This window comes from Spodoptera frugiperda, chromosome 29 (assembly GCF_023101765.2).
Source record: "Spodoptera frugiperda isolate SF20-4 chromosome 29, AGI-APGP_CSIRO_Sfru_2.0, whole genome shotgun sequence".
Taxonomy (NCBI): domain Eukaryota; kingdom Metazoa; phylum Arthropoda; class Insecta; order Lepidoptera; family Noctuidae; genus Spodoptera; species Spodoptera frugiperda.
The window spans coordinates 7,063,502-7,086,383 of NC_064240.1; the positions used below are offsets into that span (position 1 = coordinate 7,063,502).

A 22,882-nucleotide genomic window follows, 5' to 3' on the forward strand; every position below is an offset into this window, starting at 1 on the left:
TTTATAATATTAGTAGGTTTATGTTAAAGAATATTTTCACTAGTTATGATATTAGACTCTTTCTTTTTTTCTTGAGACATGTATCTAATAAAATGTATGAAGAATGTAGTACACAACTAACTAATTTCCGCTTAGTTTTATAAGATGCTGTTTATTGTGACAAATAATACTTTTGATATTTATATTTTTCTCGTCGATAATGAATTAATCAGAATTAGTACTGTAATAAAAACTTGTAAGATTTATTAGATTGCTAGTAACAAATAATGAAGTTGACTGATTTGATATTAACATTTAGATTGATTTGACATTTGGAACTTAAAATGTTAAAAGCGTTTTTTTCTGTACTGATATGTTATGATAGTTTAACTAATAATTAATTCGACACCTTGTATCATGCCCAATTTAAAAATAAAAGTAGTAACTAACAAGTTCTAAATTAATACCTAATAATAAATAGCAGTATACTAAAATCATTTAGCATAAACTGGACACTGATGAATTAAAAAATAGAATATTACAATATAAATGTTGTAATGGAAATAAGAACTCGTTTCGCAGATCAAGGAAAATAAAACCAAAGTAGATTTGTCTACAACGAATCATTTTTATTGTCATATATCTAGTTTTAATAAACACATGGGCGATAGGAACATTATCACTGTCCTTATATATTATTGTACTTTTATCATAAATATCAATAATTTTTGTTTGAGTATTAATTTATTTACATTTGAACAGTGAGTGTGGTGTTTGTATAAATCTTTCTAGCACAGTAAAGAAATAAATAATGCTGATTAATTGATATAAAGTTATCAAAACATATATAACTTCAATGGTTGTCTAAAAATAACATAATATATTTTTTTATTGTACACTAATCAACCATTTATTGCAAAAACTGAGTATTGTTAAAAGATCGTTCACTTTTTTCACATTTCCTTGAGAAACGAGAAATAACCGTAATTATTATTAACTAGTTTACTAACTAGAACAAGTGACAAAATGAGTGTTATAATTATAAATAATTACAATAAATAATTGAGCTGAGAGCTTGGATTGAGTGATTTTCTTTTACAGTTAAATTAACACTTAATAGTTATTTCTTTGTCCATAATATGTTTGGAATCTTTCGATAACTGTTAAAATTAAATTAGGATCACAAGGCGAACCGTAGCCCGAGAGGTCAGGGCATCCTTGAATTGCGAAGCACTCATACACAACCTGCGCTTGATGGCAGCAAGTGAGGATAGCACCATCACATCTACTGGGAGGTGCTAACGGAGTTGGCCTATAATCAAAAGGTGATGAATTTTGCGGCCTGTTGGACGGTGGAGGCCTGGTTGATGGGGGAGGCCTGCTAGGGGGCCTTGATGCAGGAGTTTCAGGCCTTGGTGCCTCCGATTGAGGCTGATCGTCTCTTTTACCAGAATCACTTTGTACACTCCCATGTTCTACGGGCGGTTGAGGTCTCAATGGTTTGTTTAATCTTATAGGATCGAATGAAATAGGCCTGCTGAATTCTACTCCCTCTTCCGAATCACTATCACTTTGGTTCACAACGAATCCCCAGTTCTGTCTTGTGTCCTCCATAGCTGGCCAACGATTCAGTATTGAAGGTGTTGTGCCGTTCTTATCAGATTCTGTGGTCGTGTCTGGTCCCGGAGTAGGCACTGATCCAGGATTTGGGTTGCAATTGCAATCACCACGAGGAATGAATAACACGGGGAAGAATATGGGGATATGGTGCAGTGGTGGTTGGGGCAGTGGAGGCTGTCTCACGATGTTGGCTATCTCTTGGATTTGTCTGTGTATCTGCACTAATGGGTCCTGTCCTCCATAATATCCGGTATTTTGTCCTTCATCTCTTTTATTGTAGCTTGGGTATATTAGTGGATTCATAGGAGGAAAGCCATAGGGGTTGTACCATCTTTTCTGTCTCTGTGTATCAGTAGAATTTTTATCACTTTCCACTTCTTTTGGTTTTGCATCGAGCTTGGGGTCAGATTCCTGTACTTTAAGGTCAGCCTCTTCTACTTTAGGGTCGGTCTCCTCAACTTTAGCGTCAGCTTGTTTTACATAGGGGTCAACTAGCTCTACGCTGGGGTCGGCTACTTCTACTTTGACAATTTCCTCGATCTTGCTGACGTCACTTGGTGCAGCATTTACGTATATTTGCAAGATGAGAATGCCAAGAACTAAGTGATTTAGACGCGCCATCTGTAAACAAGAAAAACAATGTATTATTACTTTAGAAAACCAGAATAATCAGTATTATTATTACGTACAAGAATCTTAAAAAAAATTATAAAAAACTAATACTATTAAAGGATTATAAACATGTTGGATAACATCATTATCTACAAAATTAAATTACCCAATTCATATTTCAAATTAATGGCAGCTACAAACTTGTTTTATACTACTATGCAATTTAATAGGTCCTATTGCATTCTTTGTGAGAATAAGGTTATCAAGTGAATCTAGTTGCACTAATTCTCTTTTGTTCGCCTTTGAAAAAAATAAGCATCTTTTCGACTTATCTTGTAATTAACTACCTATGTAATCTATTTCGACATTATTTATAGCAACTTTTTGTATAATCTAAAACTTAGTCTGCACAACAGTTATACGTCATAGGAGCGATTCTTAAAGTTACAAAGAACATGAATGAAAAAGAGCAACAGTGTACTGATTCACTACAACATAATGTATAGCGGATCCATTCATTGCTTATTGTGCCCTGTTACTTGGAATAGTAACCTGTTTATAATCTATAGCATAATTATTCACCTCATTTCCTACTTCTACATCTAGGTTAGTTGTTTGTTGTGCCTTAGTTTTGTCCAGATTCAAAGTTTTTCCAGAGCACTACGGCCATTGTCTCACACACAATCCGGCTGACACCGTTTTTATTCCCATTACCTCTGCGCCCTACTCTATCTGCTTGATCACCTAGTATATTTTCCATTTAATATTGTACTTTATTCTCTATAATATATAGTGATCTATGTGATTTTGTGCTATTTCAGTATTTGTCGTTATTGATTTTGTTTCGAATAGTTTTCAATTACCAATCACTTCAGAAACATGAATTATATTCCATCAAAGCTTCATACATTAATTCTACTTGATTGAAATTAAACTACATTTGTAAAAGCATCATAAAGAAAAACAAAATAGTTATTAAATTGTTCATATTTTTTAATGATATTAGGTAATATCAATTGGCGACTATTACCAATACTGTTTCGAATATTGTTCATCAATAAAAAAGTTTGCAATAAACTTTTACTTTCAATAAAACACAGTGAATCATTTTTAGAAAGCTTAAACTCTCGGCTGCTTATGAGGATAATTCTAGCATTCAAATACGTCAAATGGATTAAGAAAACTAACTGCAATTATAACTAAAACCAGTAAACTAAACAGGTTTACAAAACGTGTAACTGGCAAAGGAAAATCGGAGACAGCCCATTGCTTTCCTATCGTTAACCCGTGTGGATTCAAATGGAAATTTTCATCTCATTTAATGTGTATTGATGATGATTTGAGTTTAACAGGCATTCTTTTCAATTTACCGTTTTATTTGAAAGGACTGGCCACTTTTTTCAGTATGTTATTTGTAAGGGTCGCCGCGCCTATTTCAATAAAGATAAAAAGATTACGCGAGGTATTGATATTAGATTTACATGGTAATAGAAATTTGTTCACGGAATTCGTACGTATGTACAGTATGTTAATCTTTTATCAATATTATAGATTTTTTCATAACTTTGGTTAGGAAATATATCTTAGTGATTTGTTTTTCTGTATCTTTTTTCATGTTTTAATACTGGTAGTACGTGATTCTGAATGTTATTTAGAAATGACATAAAAATATATTTTTATATTAAGTAGGTACGGTAAAACTGAAGAGAAATCAAGAGGTGAATAGATATGATTAGATGTTAGGACATTTTGCCAACATTTATTCACCCCGTTTCTGTATCTATTCACCCCATTTTACGTACTATATAGTTGCGAAATTCAATGACATTTAAATGAATGTGTATAGGTTCAAGAAATTCTACGTGTGGAAAGAACTCAACTAAAACTGAAAAGGTTACGCGAATCTTTAATATTGTAAAGTTCACGCCATCAAAAACATATTAAATACAAATTATAGCGAGTCAAGGTACGTCAGTAGTGTGTGTATTCTAAAAGCCTTTTAATTATTTCGTTTTGTCATATGTACCATGTACTGTATCTATTATAATATTTACGTAACATCAAACAAATAGGTATATAGGTATTAGTATACATCGCGCATCGTTAGCTGTCAATTCGTTACACCTACCTATCAAAGTAGGTACATATGTGTATGTACAGTAAAATTCAATTTCAGAACCGCTCATCCAAGCCATAATAATTATTGAGTTGTCAATATCCGGCAATACAAATACGTTCTCGACGTAACACGGTCCTTATGTTCATTGAAATTGAGATTAAAATTTATCCTGGCATATCACAGCATATTGGACTTTATACCGAAGGCAACAAAACACAAATACGTATGAGGTATGTCTACAGGTCTAATCACAAATTAGAATTAGGTATTGATAAAAAAGATGACCACCAAATAAGTTGGATCCTAAATAAGTACGAGTCTATTGTTTGATATGGCACAATTAATTGTTCCTTATAAGAAATTGGTACAAAAACGTGGTCATTGTATTGAATGGCGACCTGAATGGCTTTAGCACGACAATCGCGGGCGTAGTCATGACTCATGCAATGTATTCCCATGGATGGGGCAATACTAATAGCTATTATTAGTATGACAAAAGTCATGCGAATCGTGAGTAGATGTAGTGCTGCTGTGTATTTTACTGATTGATAGAATTTAGCTATTGAAAATTGCAATAATACCTACTCAATACTCATACTCATTAACACAACAGCCTTTGGTTATTGAAAAATCTAATAAAACTTCGATCGCCTCAGACCGTAGACCCTGGTTCGTCTAGCTGTACCAACACAATTGAGACTGACAGTTGCTTTACGACTGTAAACTCGTTCCAAATATTGAACTTCTGCAGTGTAGTACAAAAACTACTTATGTACCGTACCTAGATCTATTCTCTAATCAACTCTAAGTTTATTCCGTTAAGATTTTAAATCGATGTTGCCTTCTCTGTAAGATCTTTTTGTTTTTTTTTTTTTTTATATTAATTTATTTAGTCATTAATTTTATCTTACAATCTCTCATTTCCTAAAACTTATCTAACATCTTAGGAAGTTAAACTAATGACGTATCACCTTGGTTTGTACAACCACTAATGTTATCTCAGATGCTGATTTCTAAATTTGGTTATGTACATATGTATGTACAATTTGAAGTTAGTTATTTCGGATAACTAAATTGCATTATTATCATGTTCCGCTGTGCAAATTAATTTCCGCATCTACAGTGCAACAGAGCGAATCGCGTAACATGTGTATGTGAGCACTTAAATCATTATGGCATGTTAGATCATCCTAATGATGAGAACATAACGCCTACAATCCTATTAAAACTAAATTCATTCGAAACTTCTGTTGTTATACTATTTGCTATTCCAGGACGACTATACATACCAGTATATAGGTCTGTTTCTGAATTAGTTTCACCCAAATTTGGTATTTTTATTCTAACTACTTATTGTACTTATTTCCAACTTTAGCTGAATAGGGCAATTGATAATAAATTATACGCATTATTCTACTTTTTGCCCTTATTTCTATCCAATGATCGAACCAAATACTAACTAATTGATGCAGTCATTATTATCTTCCGTTTTAATTTTACTTCTCATTAAAAATCTTGTGCAGCGGAATTGAACGAAACTATTAATTTTAATTATTGCAATGATTTACTTCGCTTATTTTCTCGTCATTATTAATTCTCTATTTTGTTATATTTTTCACATTTTCTGAAAAATTATTAATCTAAACCGTATACTTCACTATAAATCAATAGTAAACAGTAAGCTAACTAGCAGTTCTTCTACTAATTAGGATATGTTCGTGTGAGAGATAAAATTACAAGTCTAATTTAGTTAGAAAAAACAATAGATAGAAAGAAAGAAAATTCATTAGTCTTAACAGAATACATAAAATATTGAAAAAAGAATATAAGTAATTAAATAAAAAACTAATAATATAGGGTTTTACAAGATAACATGGTCTATTTTGTTTCCCGAATCGAAACTTACAACTCTAGTATAATCTGTTCAGTTCGATGTAGCTAAACAAAATTACACAGGTGTTTAGTAGTATGTCGTAATTTTCTCACAATTGCGATGTTAAATTCAGCAAATTGTTGGCACATGTGGTTTTAGAATCAACCTTAATACCGCTTAAATACTCCTTGCTTATGTGTTGAAAGTCAAAGGGCATGGTTTGATAATGGTACTTAATGCTATTGTTGGTACCAATATAAGATGTAACGACATTTTGTATTCTCTGTACGTACCTTCTTTTATGAGGGGAAAAAACAACCAATAACTTCTCCCGCCTTAGGCGAAGCGAGAAGGAGTTTTAGACTCTTACTGACTAAAAATCACTTCGTTTCTACTCTTGCTTTTCGAGCTGATACTCTGGTAAACCTCTAGTGAAAGTATTTCAACTTTTAAGAATATAAACCTGATATTTTGATACCTATAGGATACCTTAAGTGAAAGTTGTTTGCCATTATACAAAAAACATACGAATTTTTATATTTTCCAATAATACTTAAATAATAATTACCTATATCCGAACCATTCATGTGTAACACTTATCCAATTAGCAGTGAATCGTAGATTTGAGCAATTATGGCCTTCGTTAATTATGAACATTATTTATACGGCAGGCACTTACAATTTACCATCACAACTAGCCATAAAACATTACTGGGACTTTATTCATAAACAGAATTGCTTAAACCATACATATTCAGTGGAGGTGTAAACATGCAATATCGTGTTGGAAATTTTTTTTCCATTTTGGCTGTTAATTATATTATTTTAAGGTACTTTTTACTTTATTTAGGTTGGACTTTGTGCAATGGAACTTTTTTTTGGTTTGTTGTCAAGTACCTAAGTGAATTATTTATAAAATGGTTCGGACAATGACCGGAAAATTAACTTTACCTCATTATTTGCATGTATTTTAAAACAATGCCTTCATTAAGCGACTACTTTTATACATGCATGTATAAAAATGTTTCTCAAAACCACTTATTAAGTCTTTCTTTTATGCTTAATTAGTCACGTGATCGGTTGCACGACTGGCAAGCTAAGTTGTCAGATAGGAAATATCGTTTATTTTTAAGCTGTCGGATATAAGCAGGTCTTGTTAATGAATAAAATATAATTTATTTTAAAATAAACAAAAGGGCACGTGTCGAACATAAGTTTTTGTGTTTTCTAGTTATAATTAACGGTTTATTATATGAGATTAATTATGTAACACGTAAATAAAAGAGTTTATTCTACAATTACAATAGTATTCACAATATACAATACTTCAGGAAATAAAAAGTATGATGCTATATTTATACTTATTTCTTTTGTAAGACAACATAACAATGCTGTGTACTTGACCATTAAACAAACATTGCAAATATTAGCACATTAGAATGATGTTTTAAGACAGTAATTATACGTAACTAGCGATTCGCTTCGCATCGCAAACTAAACGTTACTACGCGTTTACCTTCAACCAATTGTAATTTTAAAGGTGTCAGGCAAAAACTCTTGAGTTTTGATATAAGACAACACTACTTATGATGTAAAACATCGTAACATTTACTTAAGTTTTGAAAAGAGTTGTATGTATGACATTATAATTACATATGCGTATTGAGTTCTCGGTGCATGTATAAAAATCATTAAGGCATCTTCTTATTTCAACTTTAACTTTAAATTTTTTTTTGTTGACGCGTGGAAACCTTCACAATGCGTTTAGCTTTTTGAGGCAAAAACTAAGGAGTGTGGGATTTTTACCTCACAACTGCTTTTTGCTTTTCATTTAGGCAATTTTTCATATATTTGTATTTTATTTGATCTTTCTTAATAGCTAATTCTTGAAAGACCATAATTGTCTCATAAACTAGGTACTTTCTGGTAGTAATACTTCACCTTATTCTGTACCTATGATTTATAAGTGTTACCATAATAAATAACACAGGAATTCGACCTTTTACCTCACACCGAACAAATTCGAACTTCGTGTTTGTCTAGTAGTATATTTTGTAATCCAAAATTGACCTGGGGATCGTAACCTCGATCTCAGTTTTACATTTAAGACCCAAATGTAAAACTGAATGAATATCTTGCGAAACCTTCATTTATGTCGTGCACAACAAATAGTTGTAAATAACATGTATTTTAATATTTTTTTGATGAGTGTAATTCAATTAAACTTTTTTGCTATTGCTCAAGTAGTTTTTGGATATTTATTTTAGATGAAGAGACTCCATCTGCTACATCCTGCGAAAGGCGACAAACATTTTTGGGTAGTTTCTACCCAATTTTTGCAGAACACGAATAAATTAGGTTACATTCTGTTGTCTTACAAAACAAGTTAGGTATTAGGACTGCCGTAATATTTTATCTGCAGGCTTTTAAGTGTTAAAGTGGATTTAAAATATCTAAAACCTATAAAAATATATAAGAGTTATATTCCTTCAACATTCTCAACATACCAGCATTTTAATACATCTTATAAGGAACAAAATTATGCGTAGGTGCGTGAACAAGAATGTTCAGAATCAATTATTTCCTTTACCGGTAACAGTGACAATAATGTTCCTCGTGACCTGTTATAGGAATTTGAAACTGATAATAAAAAAGTTTAACAAACACATTAACACGTCATCGGTGTCAACGACCTAACAGGTCTTGCAGACGGTTCGACGTTTAGCGATACAATTACATAAAGAGGGCCATGAAGTGTGTGGAAGTAAATATTCTATACCTACATAGGTAGTAAAACCCTCTAAAAGACAGAATATTGAGAAAATGCAGATTGTTGGTGAAGTACTAAGAAAAGATACAGTACAAGAAACACATCACAAACGCCATTACAAGAAGTCACGGTTTTCTTTCGTATCTAGATACTCAAAAACTAAAACTCTCGTAAAGTTTAAATGCAATTTGTTTTGCTGTTTGTAACTCTAAGGAACATGGAAGCCTTTCCTTGTATCCCTGAGGATTAGTTCTATACGAACCCTGCCACTCACTCTACTACTACTGCATTAAGTTCATAAACTCCTCAGACTTTTTTAAAAGAAAAACCAAGTCGCAGGTCTTTGTCCCAAGACTCTCGGAAGTTTAGTATTCCTGTCTTGTTTCGCTAAATTAGACTGGCTTAAGTGTTTGAAGCACCTTTACCATCACCATTCGTAAGAAAAGCTATCGTAACTTTTACCCTGTAAAAGAATTTTGGAGCAAGATCTCGGGCTGATAAGCCGATAATCTAATTTAAACATTAACTTACGAATACTAGAGGAAACAAGAATTGTGAATTGTTTCGGCTGGGATTACAAATTGGTTGGTTTATCACTATAACTTTATTTTCAAACAATAGTCCCGTAATATATAGATATAGATATAGAAGATAAGCAATAGAGAGACTAATATTTATTTATATAAGTAGGTTTCACCAGCGCTGTTATTAAGTTTGATCCCTGTATTTGATCACAAGTTCTAATCGGAGGATGTTATGCTTGTACATAATATTCAAAGAGCTCGTTATCACCGTCGTAAACATAAACCTAATAGCATATTTAATGGAAAGCTATGTCGCGATTTCACTCTTGTCACTAAAGTCTAGAATTACAAGACATAATCTAGCTCTTGATCTAAATACCGGACAGTTAGTACCTATAAAGTGAACGATGCGACGTTCATGTCCATGATAAAATAAATTGAAGACATAATTGCTATTAATAAAGATTAAAGCTATTAGTTGATTGAAAGTTAAAGATCGAAATGCTTGGAAATCCCTAGCAGTGTTGTGGTGTAATTGAATTGATAATTAAAATAAGATGTTCGATTATGTATTCACGGTATCAAAGTCTGTTGATGAAAATATAGATATGGTCACGCCTTTTATTATTCACAGAAATAGGCGTAAACCATAGAAAAAGAAGATTTTTTAAATGATGTGCTCCATTTGGAAACTTAACTCTTGGACTTCCCTTCTTGCTGAACGTGCAATGAGAACACATGATTACTCAAATAAATACATTTGCCCAACGTAAGAAAACACAATATTTAAACACATTTGTTAGGTAACTATTTCAAATTGCGTGTGAAAATGCAATGCAAGGCACAATGCGAAACTCGTTGTATATCAGCTGATTTATATAATAGTTGTGTTTACTGTTGATATGGGTTAGTGTTGTGCTTTAATAATAATACTTAAGGATCAATGCACGCTGGATGACGCGTATGCTAATTGAGATGACGTGATCGAAAACAAAGAGTAATGCGGTAGGCGTTATTTTGTTTTTGCTTTGCAAATTATCAAAACGTAATTGTTACAAAGTAGTTTCGTAGATAATAATCGATTTGTTTAGCAAGTTACGTCATGTTTGAAGATTTTCCGGCAGGGAATGAAGTAAATAACGCAAAGATGTTAATTGTAACGCCTCCATTGATTGTTCAGGATGTGTGTTTTAGAATTAGTGAATAATCGAGATGATTTTTATCTTTTTTTTATATCCGGTTCTTGGTCAAATCTTCAATCGAGATAATTTGTGTTTTTGAATGTAAAAACAAAAGCCGCGAGCGCCTTCCTAATCGCTCGTAAGTGCACACCTACGACGCGAGATTATCTAACTTTTTGCACACATTAACAATATTCACGGCTGTCATTTTATTATTTTTATTTTATTATTCCAACCTACACACTTGTAAATTCATTGGAATGCATTTATGCATCGCTGCTACCTCAAACAAGTTTTCAAGGGTTTAGTCACGATTTTATTTTCATATCAGTGTGAAGATAGCTAATGCAGCCATTAATATTTAAACAAATGTGATGTTTTGACCTCATCGTTCGCATCGTAACGACTTTTGCAAATAAAATTTAGAATTATACTCTTGTAGAGAAAAAGTTTAAAGATTATTTTTATCTAAAATTTAATTGGGTAATAGGACGTCCCAATTTAGCTGCAACAAACATTAATAGTGGTAGGAAAAAGCATTAAAAGTACCAATAGGAAATGCAGCGTCTATGCACACTGGGATCAATAGATAAGATGGTTAAATATAGTTTGGTTTAAATGGATTACAAGAGGAGTTACCTAAAACAGAATATCATTTAACATTCTAAACAAATGTAATCAAGTTTCTATGTTTAAATTCAGTATGCATTGTGAATTGTGATGCATTCTAATCGTTGCCTCGGAAATAAATCATTATCTATAAAAAGTCAAAGACGTTTACAAGGTTTACAATTATAATTATTTACCTGTGAATTAGTTATACTTCGTGGATTCGGTTAACATTATGGCATATGTCTATTTTAATTAGTAATTAATTTAGGTTCTCGAATGGAGGCCACGTCCGGTAAACGTAGCATAGAATGTCCAAACATCGTACCTTACTATGGCTGCGATTCCTAAGCCAATCTATATCTATATATTCCAAATTTAACAAAATTATGAACAACCATTATCATTGTATTTCGACAAAAAATACGTAAACTAGGTTTCAAGGACGAAATAATATAATACGCGAAATAAAAAAATAAAAAGAAAGTCAAGCAAACAGAAGGATCGCTCAGGACCCCCTTGCAAATCTTTTAACATTCTGTCGAAGGCATGATTATTGTTGTCTAAATCAACGTAATATTCAGACACCAAACATTTAAAAATTCATTCATACATTTAAAATAATGAAAAACATGAAAATAAAATCGTCGTCATACAAAACAGCAGGTAACATTTTTTATTCAGTAAAGTCAACCAATGGACCGTGAAATAGGGCACTTCAATTATAAAAGATCGTCCCTTAAAAATTGATTCAAGGAATCAAAATGGTTGACTGACTTTTTAACGGAGTTATCAAACTTTTCAAAGAAAGGAGGAAGGTTTTTGAAAATATTTTGCGGTTTCCCAAAGACAATGACGTTTTGACATCTGAAGAAGATGAGGTTTTCTTACTGTCAACAATCTTTATAAATGGTATTTAACATAAATCAAGATTGTTTACAAAGAAAATTCGGAATTAATGACCACTTTCTTTTCCAAAGTAGTCGCAGTGCATCTGTTTATTATGGGGTCCTGAGGTCAGATAATACCGATAATAATATTTACTTTCGATTTCGAAACGGTCATTTATGTATAGGTAAGTTTCTTACATTCTAGACATACATATTTTAAACCTACTTTTACTGAATATTTCAACGAAAATATCAAGGATAACGATTATTAGTTTTTGGCCCTGAAACGTGACATTGGCTGAAGACCACTAGGGAACACTGAAGCACTGTCGCTTAGTTTATAAGAATTAAGTTACGCTTTACTTGAAAACATAAAATAATATAATTGAGTATTTTAAACGTGACTACCAAAATTCGCGGGGCCGTCTCTGAGATACTAGAACATCATGATTTTTTTTTAGTTTCTTATCAGAACACATCTAAAGTTACATACATTTTTATTCTCACAGTAATTTACAAATAGTCACGTATGCTTGCCGTATGAGCCTACGGTACTGTATCAGACAGTACTTTACCTACTCACCTATGTGAACTACTCGTTCTTACCATACGTCACTAGTTAATAGACACTCATTAACCATTTTATAGCATCCGCACTATTTTATTATACACGCACATGTATCCATATGGACACAAATTATCCATAAGAGAGAAACCGGTTGTTCCATACTTGTTTTATTTTTAAGGAAGACTATATAAATGTTATTTACATGACTAATATGATAATGATATGTTCCTATTTGTAACAAGTTAGGATGTTGAGACGAGACAAGATTAAATCGCTTTGTTTTTAAATGAAAAAATATGGGAAATCCATACGATGTATAATCTAATTTGTCTACTAAATTAAATTGTTTAACAAAATTTAAGACATAATATCACTTTTTGTGCAAGTCCGGATACCCAATAGACGTGATTTATCGACACATGATACAAAACAACAACTTTACAATAATAAGTAGGTAACAAATACGATCATTAACCAAGTTTTATTTCTTAATTTTTTTGCTAATCACGATTTTGTAATAATTATAATTTACGATCTAACGTCGATGGCGCACCGTAGATCGTTCCCACAACAATATACGCAAGTAGGTAGGTACCTACCAGGTAGTTTATCGTGCATTCATGACTTTTGTGAACTTGACTGCCAATCAGAGTTCCTTCATAATATCTAACCCTAATATTAGATACAATTTAAATAGGTATTGTCCATTAGAATGACGGTTGGGCTATACAAGGATATTTTTGGAGATTTCTAGAAATTTATGGACTACTAATTAAATGCCTATCTTTCATGTTAACCAAAAGATTTATGACTATACAGATCAATATTGAATCAAACAGATGTATTTGTACTAATCGCTACCAATTGGAGCCGGTTCCTTTATTTATAAAAAAATAAATAAATAATAATATTTGAAACTAATGATTTACGTCTTACTATCGACAGATAAACCTAAAACTACTTAGTTACTGAATGCTTTTCTTCTGCTCTCACTTCTTTTAATTCATTCTACGAATCTCGAACTTTGTTACTAACTCTAATCCACCCTCTCCAAATGGTATTATCATATAACTCTCACCTTTTTAAGACTACACGTGTTTTTAACTGGACTAGAGCAAGATGACGTGTCCCCTGAATGTGTGGGCCAACATTTTCTATGTGATTCTCATGACATCTGCCCACATTAGTGACAAACTCGCAATAACTTGAGAAACATTTCTACGTATTAACATTTATTTATCGTGCATACATTGGCTACTCGACGGATTCCATTTCTAACTTGTATAAAGGTCACAACCGTTACTAGAAGAAACATTAGAATGCCTGAAGGTAATAGTATAATAGAATACTAATTATACAAAGCCACTTGAAATAACAGAGAAGTTAGCGAACAAATATGACTGTAGATCTTACAAATTCACCCAACTATTTTAGTAATTTGAGTTATGAGTAAATTAGCATAAGGTTGATATTGTTTTGCGGAATGATCCTTTACAGGTCTTGCTTTTGTGAAACTTTAGCCTTAATGAAACGTCTTTGGAGAGAAATGTAAGACCCATTTGTCTGGACAAAGAGTTTCTAATGCCAAAACTGTTGCGGTTTGAGTGGTATTTATATTCACATAACGGTACCTATGTCCGTTTTAAGAAAGCGTTTTGCGTGCTGAAATTAGTCATAATACCAATAAAGACTAAATGAATTTCTTTGTTTCTCGTCAAAATGTTAAACTCATTTGCCTTTGTAGGTATATGTTACCGTTATATTTAAAGTTCCCATGACCAGATGATTTGTCAAAATGTCAAATCTTAAATTAAAAATCTCATTATGAAATCTAGTTCGATGATCGTTGTCAGCACAACCTTTAAGGTTATCGCAACCATCGATGATTTGGTAACAAAACCAAAACCTTTTGGCCTGTCATAAATACCTAAACATTCGTTTCACAACTTTTCAATGGTGGTTACGAAACATATTTTGAGAATTTCATAGTTTTATTATTTGTAAGCTAAAAAAGGCTTTTTTAAACTTTGTTATACAAAGTGAATTAAGGACCAGCGATGTGTTCTCTGGCTCGCTATTGTGTTTTTGTTTTAATGCTTCTGCCACACCGTTTATCCGATCCCCAGGTAAAGCATTTATTTTCTTATTTTTCTTAGAATGTAGCTAAAGTACGTGAACGGTGCACGTGTCCAGGCTAGTGTGGCAACAGCATAAAAAATGTATTACGTTTATTACATATTATTTGTTTCAGAGTATTTGACAAAAAATATGCTTTAACATCTTTTAAACCTTCATTTGAAATCCTTCATTCTTACGAGTACCTATTTAGTGGTTTTATTTATTATCTTTTGATTTTATTAGCGATGGCGCTTTGAAAATCTTAATATTCATTAGAATTTTTATTGCATTTTTATGCGGTAAGCCTGATATTCAACAATAAAATGTTTCGCATGCCATCATTTTGTATTTTGTAATCTGATTATCATACTGGTTACATACAATTTCGGTCTACGGCCTCTTTGTTAACCGTGAGAGGCATTAAGAAAAATTTAGAACAAAAGATTGCCCTATCAAAAACTCAAGGTTGGTCAGCCAAATAGAAATAACTTTTATTAATATTACATAAGGTTTCAATTAGCAGTGCTATTAGAAGTTTAGAAATGTTAGCTATATCTGTACAATTAATCAAATCGTAAGCTTTTACTACCGACTTTATGCTAATGACATTTGAGTGCATTTTTTATTTGGCATTTGTCAATTGCAGACTGCATTTGTTTTGAAGGTCGTATGGAGGATTCGGCGTCAGAACTACCTGATCTTTCTCAAGTAATCATTTTGTTTGGCAAATGCTTCTTAAAGGTTGTCCGATAAGAGGTTATGTGTTTGCTTAATCGGATCGAGTTCTGAAAAATAAGTATAATTTTTATAAGCACAGTTTTTATCGTTTTAAATATTGTTCACTTTTTGGGGACTTTGAGTTGAATGTTCAAGTATTCTGTTTTTTAAATAGGACCATAATTTAAAATAAGAAGATGCTATATTTTTAGGTCGATATGAATTTGCAATGAACGAAAACGTAACCAATTATATCCAATTATTTGATAGTCTAGGACAGAGATTGAATATTAGGTACTTATATGTCTAATGTCTACTTACATTAAATTCATTTTCAATTGAAATTACTGTACACCGGAAATTAAGCTTAGTAACTACACAAATTATGGAATTAGTTGCTGATGGTACACGAATTATGATTCTTCTCACTTTTGCCGTAGTGTTTCAACAGGATCAGATAACTATTTTATTGAGGTCTAAATAACAATTACAAATAAAACTATATTTTAACCGATTTATAAAAAAGAGGTTCTCGGTTCGACCTGTATGTATGCATGTATGTATGTTTATCCGCAATTATCTTGCGTTTGACTGAACCAATTTTGATGTGGTGTTCTGTATAGTATTTTTAAGACTTAGGAAAGTAAACTGACTTAAAAAAATTGAGGCGACAAAGATATTGAAGACGGCTGCCCTTTTAAAAACAAAAATATTGTTATTTAGATCAGGTTAGAAAATCCTTTACTAAAACAAAATAATGCAAAATACTCATCTATATTTAAAATTATTCTATACCATAATATTTTATTTTCTTATTTATATTTAATTAACACAAATTATATTGACATTCATGCATAATTATTATAGATCCGCCCAAAAATATTAAATTAAGAATATCTTTGTTTTTATTAAATAACTACGATACGAATTTGTATTGATTAGTTTGTAGTAAATAATTAGGTATTACAATTTTATTTGAATGGATATATCAGATTATTATTTTAGTAAATAGGTTATAAGAATATAATATTTTATATTTAATTAAAATTAAATTTATATTAATACTTCTATAGCAGTGGTTCCCGGTAATCCATCGACCACTAGTGGTTCGCGAAATGAAAAAGTTTGATGACATCTAAAACCACTCAGATTAAATTTTATAGAAAATATAAAATTAAGGAATTTTAAATACTATGTTATGAATGATGTTTCTCATTTTTTACTGTCACATTAAATACCTATGAACGTTATCGAACTGAGTACTTACTTAAGTTACCAACTTTGTAAGGAGAGGACTTTATCCAGTAGTACTACTGGTAGTACGATAATACCTGATAGTAATAATGATAACAGATAAAGTTAATAATTTTAACTCTCTATTAGAAGCTAGACTGAAGACTAGAAGACATCTAGAAATCCCTGATTAATAATAAAGGAAATTACATTTGAAATCAAATTAAGCTAATTAAATTTTTATATTGAAAACGGGTTTAGTCTCAATCTGATTACTAATAAGATAATCCTGAATTAAAAACTAATTTTATAGCTCCTTTGGAATTTTCCCCGTAATTTATTGGTATTTAATATTATTTTATTACTGAATTTATATGTTTACGTAAATTCTTGAGTGGGTAATGGAAAATATTTTACAACGTCACACGTTACTCGATTATAACGGTGATTTTAATGTTTCCTTTTATCATTGCGTTTTATCTTTTCGACCGACTTTTAAAAGGAGGAGGTTTTTAATTCGTAAAGATATTCTTGAAATCATTCGCTTGACGTAGTTTTTGCTTTTTCCTTAGGTAAATTGAAATAGGTATTATATTTGTGACCAATATAAGACTTCTTGAATATTGTAAATGATTCTTAGGAGAAAAACCACTGACTGACTAGATTTTTTTAATTATAATATCTACATTTTGAAGTTACACGAGATGTTGCTGTAAATGCACAAAATAACTATTAAAATACAGTTTAAGTGAAAGTAACCGAATATTTTTTGTGCAAGACGTAATATAATTCTAATCTAACTGTTCCACAAAAACAGTTAATATAAATAAACCTGAATTAAAACCACTTCGTTCTTGTGCACTTTGTAATTTGATATCAGTTGCTTCGAACACGAATTGGAAATACCATTTTTTATCAACCGTGTTGCTACATAATGTTGTTTACAAACACGTAAATAATACTACAATTACTTTAATTATGTAATAGCATTATTAGTCACTGGTCATTGGTTTATACAGATAACAAATCAATTACATTGTGTAAACAACAAACACATTTAAGTTGAAATTGTAACCACCCTAAAATTTAAAGAATGATGAACGAATATCAATATCTAAATGTTAAAATACCGCTTTTTGCACACGGTCTCTCAGTCCATAAGTGATTGTTACATTTAGAACCGTGTGTACATCTATCAGTTATATGTTATGTTGTAAACAAATTGACTAACCATACAATAAATAGCTAATCAATTACTATAGTCTCACCTTAACCGCAAAAAAAAATCCGAATACACTCTTGAAGACACGTTAGCACTTTCACAATATAACAACAGAATATCCTTGTAATATATTAGATATTATAGTTATGTCATGTTCACGTATCGATCACAATGATGTTTAGACGAGCAGGCTTGCCGCGACGTAGTGGTGTCTGCGACTGGCGCTGCGGACACTACAAGAGTGGTTTATACGAAAACGTCTGTTGCCCATCACTACGCCACCTCCACACTACTTCATAGCGGCTTCTAACACCGTTACATCCGTGGGATAACAATTATTCTTTCGGTTTTTGTTAATTTGCACAACTTTATGCACTAACTCTTAAATGCAGTAGGATAAATAGCGATTATTTTCTAGGTAAACCAGCTTTGTATGTAATTGTCATTCGATGGTAATGCATAATTTATTGCTAGTAGTTTCTAGTGAAGGTTAGGCAAACTATATGATATGTATCGTAAGAAGGTTCTGTGTAAACAAATATTACGAAACATGTGTGGAACAAATTGGAAGATTAGATAAACGAGGTTTGTTCTGAATAAAAAAGTCAAAACAATGGAACCACGAGGCGGTTTTCTTGATTTTCCTCAATCGAATGAATACCGAGTATACGCTTAATAAATCATATTTAATCGATTATAGATATGAATTAGGTAAATACTCAAAATAGAAATAAAGTTAAATGTAGCTTAAGTATGTGTCTATTCATAGTTGAACTGCGGTGAGTTCTTTAGGTAATGTTTGTGGTGACCGGGTCAACGTTGAGGTTTACAAAGTATCCGTACGACACACTTGGTAGTAAATGCTACAGAACCTACCTACTGCCCCATTTTTTGCTTTCACCAGATATTTTGGAGAACAAGTCTTCGCACCTTCTTACTTTCTTATTTTGTGACTCACTTATTCATAAGAATTGAAAAGTGCTATAATGTGTTTTGGGTTTTTTGGGACTAGGCATTTATAAAGTGAAAATAGAACCATATATAATAAGTACCATGTTTTTTATTTACCAAACCCAAGAAACCTAAGCCCCTCTACACCAGCTATGTTATTATGATAATAAATATAATAGGTAATAAATAGGTAGTCGAACTCCTATTATATACTAAATATAAATACTGAGCAGTATTCCAAACTTACTGAGATCATCTAAAACGAACAATACCAAGATTAACAATAATCTAGTAGTGCCTAAGTAAATAAGTTTAAAACTACTGAGTTATGTTTATATAACTGTTGTGAATAGTAACTGTCGTGCTGTCTTGAATATCCGCAGTAGTTAGCTGTTATTATTTAATTGCAACAATTACGCTTGTATAGCGACACGAAACCGCTATGTACTTCACACACTCACACGGTATTATTTCATTAACTAGCACATAAGTCAATTTCCTCGTAAAATATGAAGATTTTACTGAACATAATTTTACTGAATATCTACGATGCGAAGGAACCCCTTTATTTGTATAAAAAATATTTCTACTAATATCATAGTATATCACAGATTTTGCGTTTATTTAAATGTAAATAGGTATTATGTTGAAAATCTTTTTGTATTTTTCATTATAGGTATGGTATATGCAGTACACATGTATTTGTAGTTACATTCGTACATTCTCAATCGTTCGTTTTTTACCAGCTAGGTAAACTTATTCAGAAACAATATGAAATACAATGTCCGAAAAGTGTTTTATAATTGGTATTTTTCTTTTTATTTCAGTATCTCTCATTCACATTTTTATACAGTTTGTACCTTAATAAATATACTTAGTCAATCGTAAGTAATAAGATTTGACTGGGTTCCTGAATTATTAAAGTAAGGGTCATTTTTGAATTCTTAGACAGTATTACGTTCGATCAAAATAGTTTATTTAAATCAATGCCTTTCGAACTGTGATGCACCAAAGACCACGCCAGTATGTTTTGCTCAACAGGCTCATTGTGCCTGCTTTAAACTTGTTAGCAAATTGCTATACGGCAATAAATAATTAATACTCAGCAGGCACAGTCTATAGCAGTATTATGTTGCCTGAGCAAATTCTTCTTTTCTAATTTTATCTTCTTTTTATTTCAACACTAGCTTTTGCCCGCGACTTCGTTCGCGTGGAATAGTGACTTCCGGCAAATTTTTGGTTTTAACCACATAGTTCCCGATCTCGCGGGATCTCTTCAAAAATGAGATGTGGAAGATATTCCAGGGAACTCTTCAAAAATCAACATAATGAGCTCTGCGTTTGAATTTAATAGATGTATACTCACTTAGGGCATTGAAAAAATAGTTTAAAAACGGACTTAAACTAACTTAAAACTAAAGAAAGCTACGAATTACGAATTTATAACAATTAAAAAAGAAACTATATTACAACCTATCCTCTATGCTATAATAACCAAGCTTAAACTAAATAATTTAAAAGAAACGACTTAAATCTAATCTAATTAAAAAAAAATTAGACTTACAATTTTATTAAAAAAACTAACTACAGTAACTACTAATAATCGATATCAAACTAAACCTACGTTAAATAGTTTAACCAAAAAACCAGGAAAACCCAACAAATAAACTTATTAATTGACAAATACAACGAAACCAATTTAGAATATACGAAACAGCAGGACCACTACAGACAAATAATCATACGACTGATAATACACTTTTTCTACGATAGTACGCTCGGCCGATACCCAACCAAATGAATGTAACGAAACCATAGCGCGATCTATTTCGATCCCAACGCCATCTATCGAGGATAAAGACAACTTGGATTATTTATTTATACTCCGTTCGGGCATTTTCTTTGTACTAAAAGTTTAATTATATTGATATTATTTTTTTCATACCTTTTTACTATTTATTTACTTTTTTCGATGAATTAAAACAATAACATGAACCGAAGTCGTGTAACGATCGACATAGAATTATCTATACTCCGTTAGAGCATTTTCTTTGTACTAAATGTTTTATTATATTGATATTATTTTTTTCATACCTTTTTACTATTTATTTACTTTTTTCGATGAATTAAAACAATAACATGAACCGAAGTCGTGTAACGATCGACATAGAATTATTTATAAATAATTTATTTCTTATTTTTATTTTTTTATTTTTGAAATAAAAATATATCTATGTCCTTTCTAAGGTTCTAAACTATATCTGTACCAAATTTCAACCAAATCCGTCAAATAGTTGCGGAGATTAATGGTATAAGCATAGAATGTTCGACGTGATTCTTTAATTTGACATAACTTTTTTATTTATGAACCGATTGACATGACACAAACACTAAATGTAAATTTAAGCATCCCACAATATATTCGTGAAAACCGCATCCAACTCGGATCAGCCGTTTCTGAGATTAGCGCGCACAGACGAACAGACAAACAGACAAACAGACAAACAGACAAACAGACAAACAGACAAAAAAAAGTTAATTACATTTTTGGGTTCGACATCGACATAACAATAACCCCTGCTATTTTTTTTATTTTTATTTTCAATGTACAGACAGCACTTTTCTACGATTTTATTATATGTATAGATTTGAATTATTTTTATGAATTATTTCAGTTCTACAATAGGTACCTACTAACTTTAGGTACTTAGATGTAGGATAAAATAAGTAGGTGTGATCATACATATGTAACTAACTTATTGTTTCGCAATTTCTACAGCTCAACAATGACAATGAAGTAGGCGTTAAAATGTTTACAAGCTTCTTTACTTAGCCTTTACTACATTTGTGAGTATTACTGTTTGTGAGTAAGTGAGCGTTGACCTCTAATAGAATTTACGCCTTTATTTGAAGATCACACGCTTCGTGTCTATCGTGCGGATTTAATAACCAAATGTCAGGCGATATGTCAAGAGTCTAATCAAGAGTAGATTGCAAAACATGGCTGCTAGATCCGGTAAAGAATTTGCTGAGTACATAATATAATAGGTACCGTAATGATTTTGTCCAAGAAGGAAGGAAGGAGTAATAGTAATATTGATTTGTCTGTTATGCATATTTTCAGATAAATTTACTAAAAGGATACAAAATAAGTAGATAGAAAGATATTAGATTACATAAATTATACCTGCAATCACTAAAGACATGTTTTTTTAAAACTTAAATTAATTTCAGATTCAGATAATCATTAAATTAAAATAATTAAATTAAATGCCAATTAATACCATTTATGCTATTTTTAGCCAGTAGCTAGTTCGAAAATATCAACTAGTTTGACACTGTAATAAACTTTGTCAGTACTTCATTATCATAAACATTTAATATTTATTCGTTGTGTTTAATATGTCTATTTTCTCTTTTCAGGTAAGTACGCACCGATGACATCAAGATCATATTTTACATGCCGTAAGTAGGTCCTGTGTGCACGAGAACATTATAAACAAGCCGCTCGCACATGAACCTATATATTTTAGTATCGCATAATTATTTACTTCTATGAAAAGTATTACACGAAATCCGGGTGCTTCAAAAATAAATTAAGTATACTGTCTGTCATCTATTAGGAGGTACAGATTAAACTAATCCTGAAACCTGATATTTAATCTAATCAAGGGTATCATGTCACCTTTAAGCAATGTATTGATCCGTTTCTAAATTGCATTTAATTTAGCAACAGAAAGGAATGAGGAAGAATTCCGTGTGTTGTAGATGCTTCAAGCTCTCCTGTTTGTCTTAATAATAATAGATTTTCATCTTTATCTTTTGGTAATAAAGTCCAAATTTGATTAAAGAAATCACATATTTCGGTGTAACTTGACATGCTGGTGTCTACATGA

General features: G+C 31.5%; 2 protein-coding genes across 2 annotated transcripts in view; one reads left to right on the forward strand and one right to left on the reverse strand.

Moving 5' to 3' along the window:
- LOC118268677 (uncharacterized) overlaps positions 1 to 22,882 on the forward strand; it is a 173,771-nt gene that overhangs the window by 52,111 nt on the left and 98,778 nt on the right. The gene's annotated exons all lie outside the window — the stretch shown is intronic.
- LOC118268674 (uncharacterized) lies at positions 588 to 18,325 on the reverse strand. The gene is made up of 2 exons (XM_035583252.2): positions 18,082 to 18,325; positions 588 to 2,220 (listed from the first exon to the last, which is right to left on the reverse strand). The coding sequence occupies exon 2, from the start codon at positions 2,218 to 2,220 to the stop codon at positions 1,093 to 1,095; it is 1,128 nt and encodes a 375-aa protein (XP_035439145.2). The 5' UTR covers positions 18,082 to 18,325; the 3' UTR covers positions 588 to 1,092.

Coding starts and splice junctions, on each gene's coding strand:
- LOC118268674 (XM_035583252.2), bottom strand. CDS start 2,220: ATGGCGCGTCTAAATCACTTAGTTCTTGGCATTCTCATCTTGCAAATA.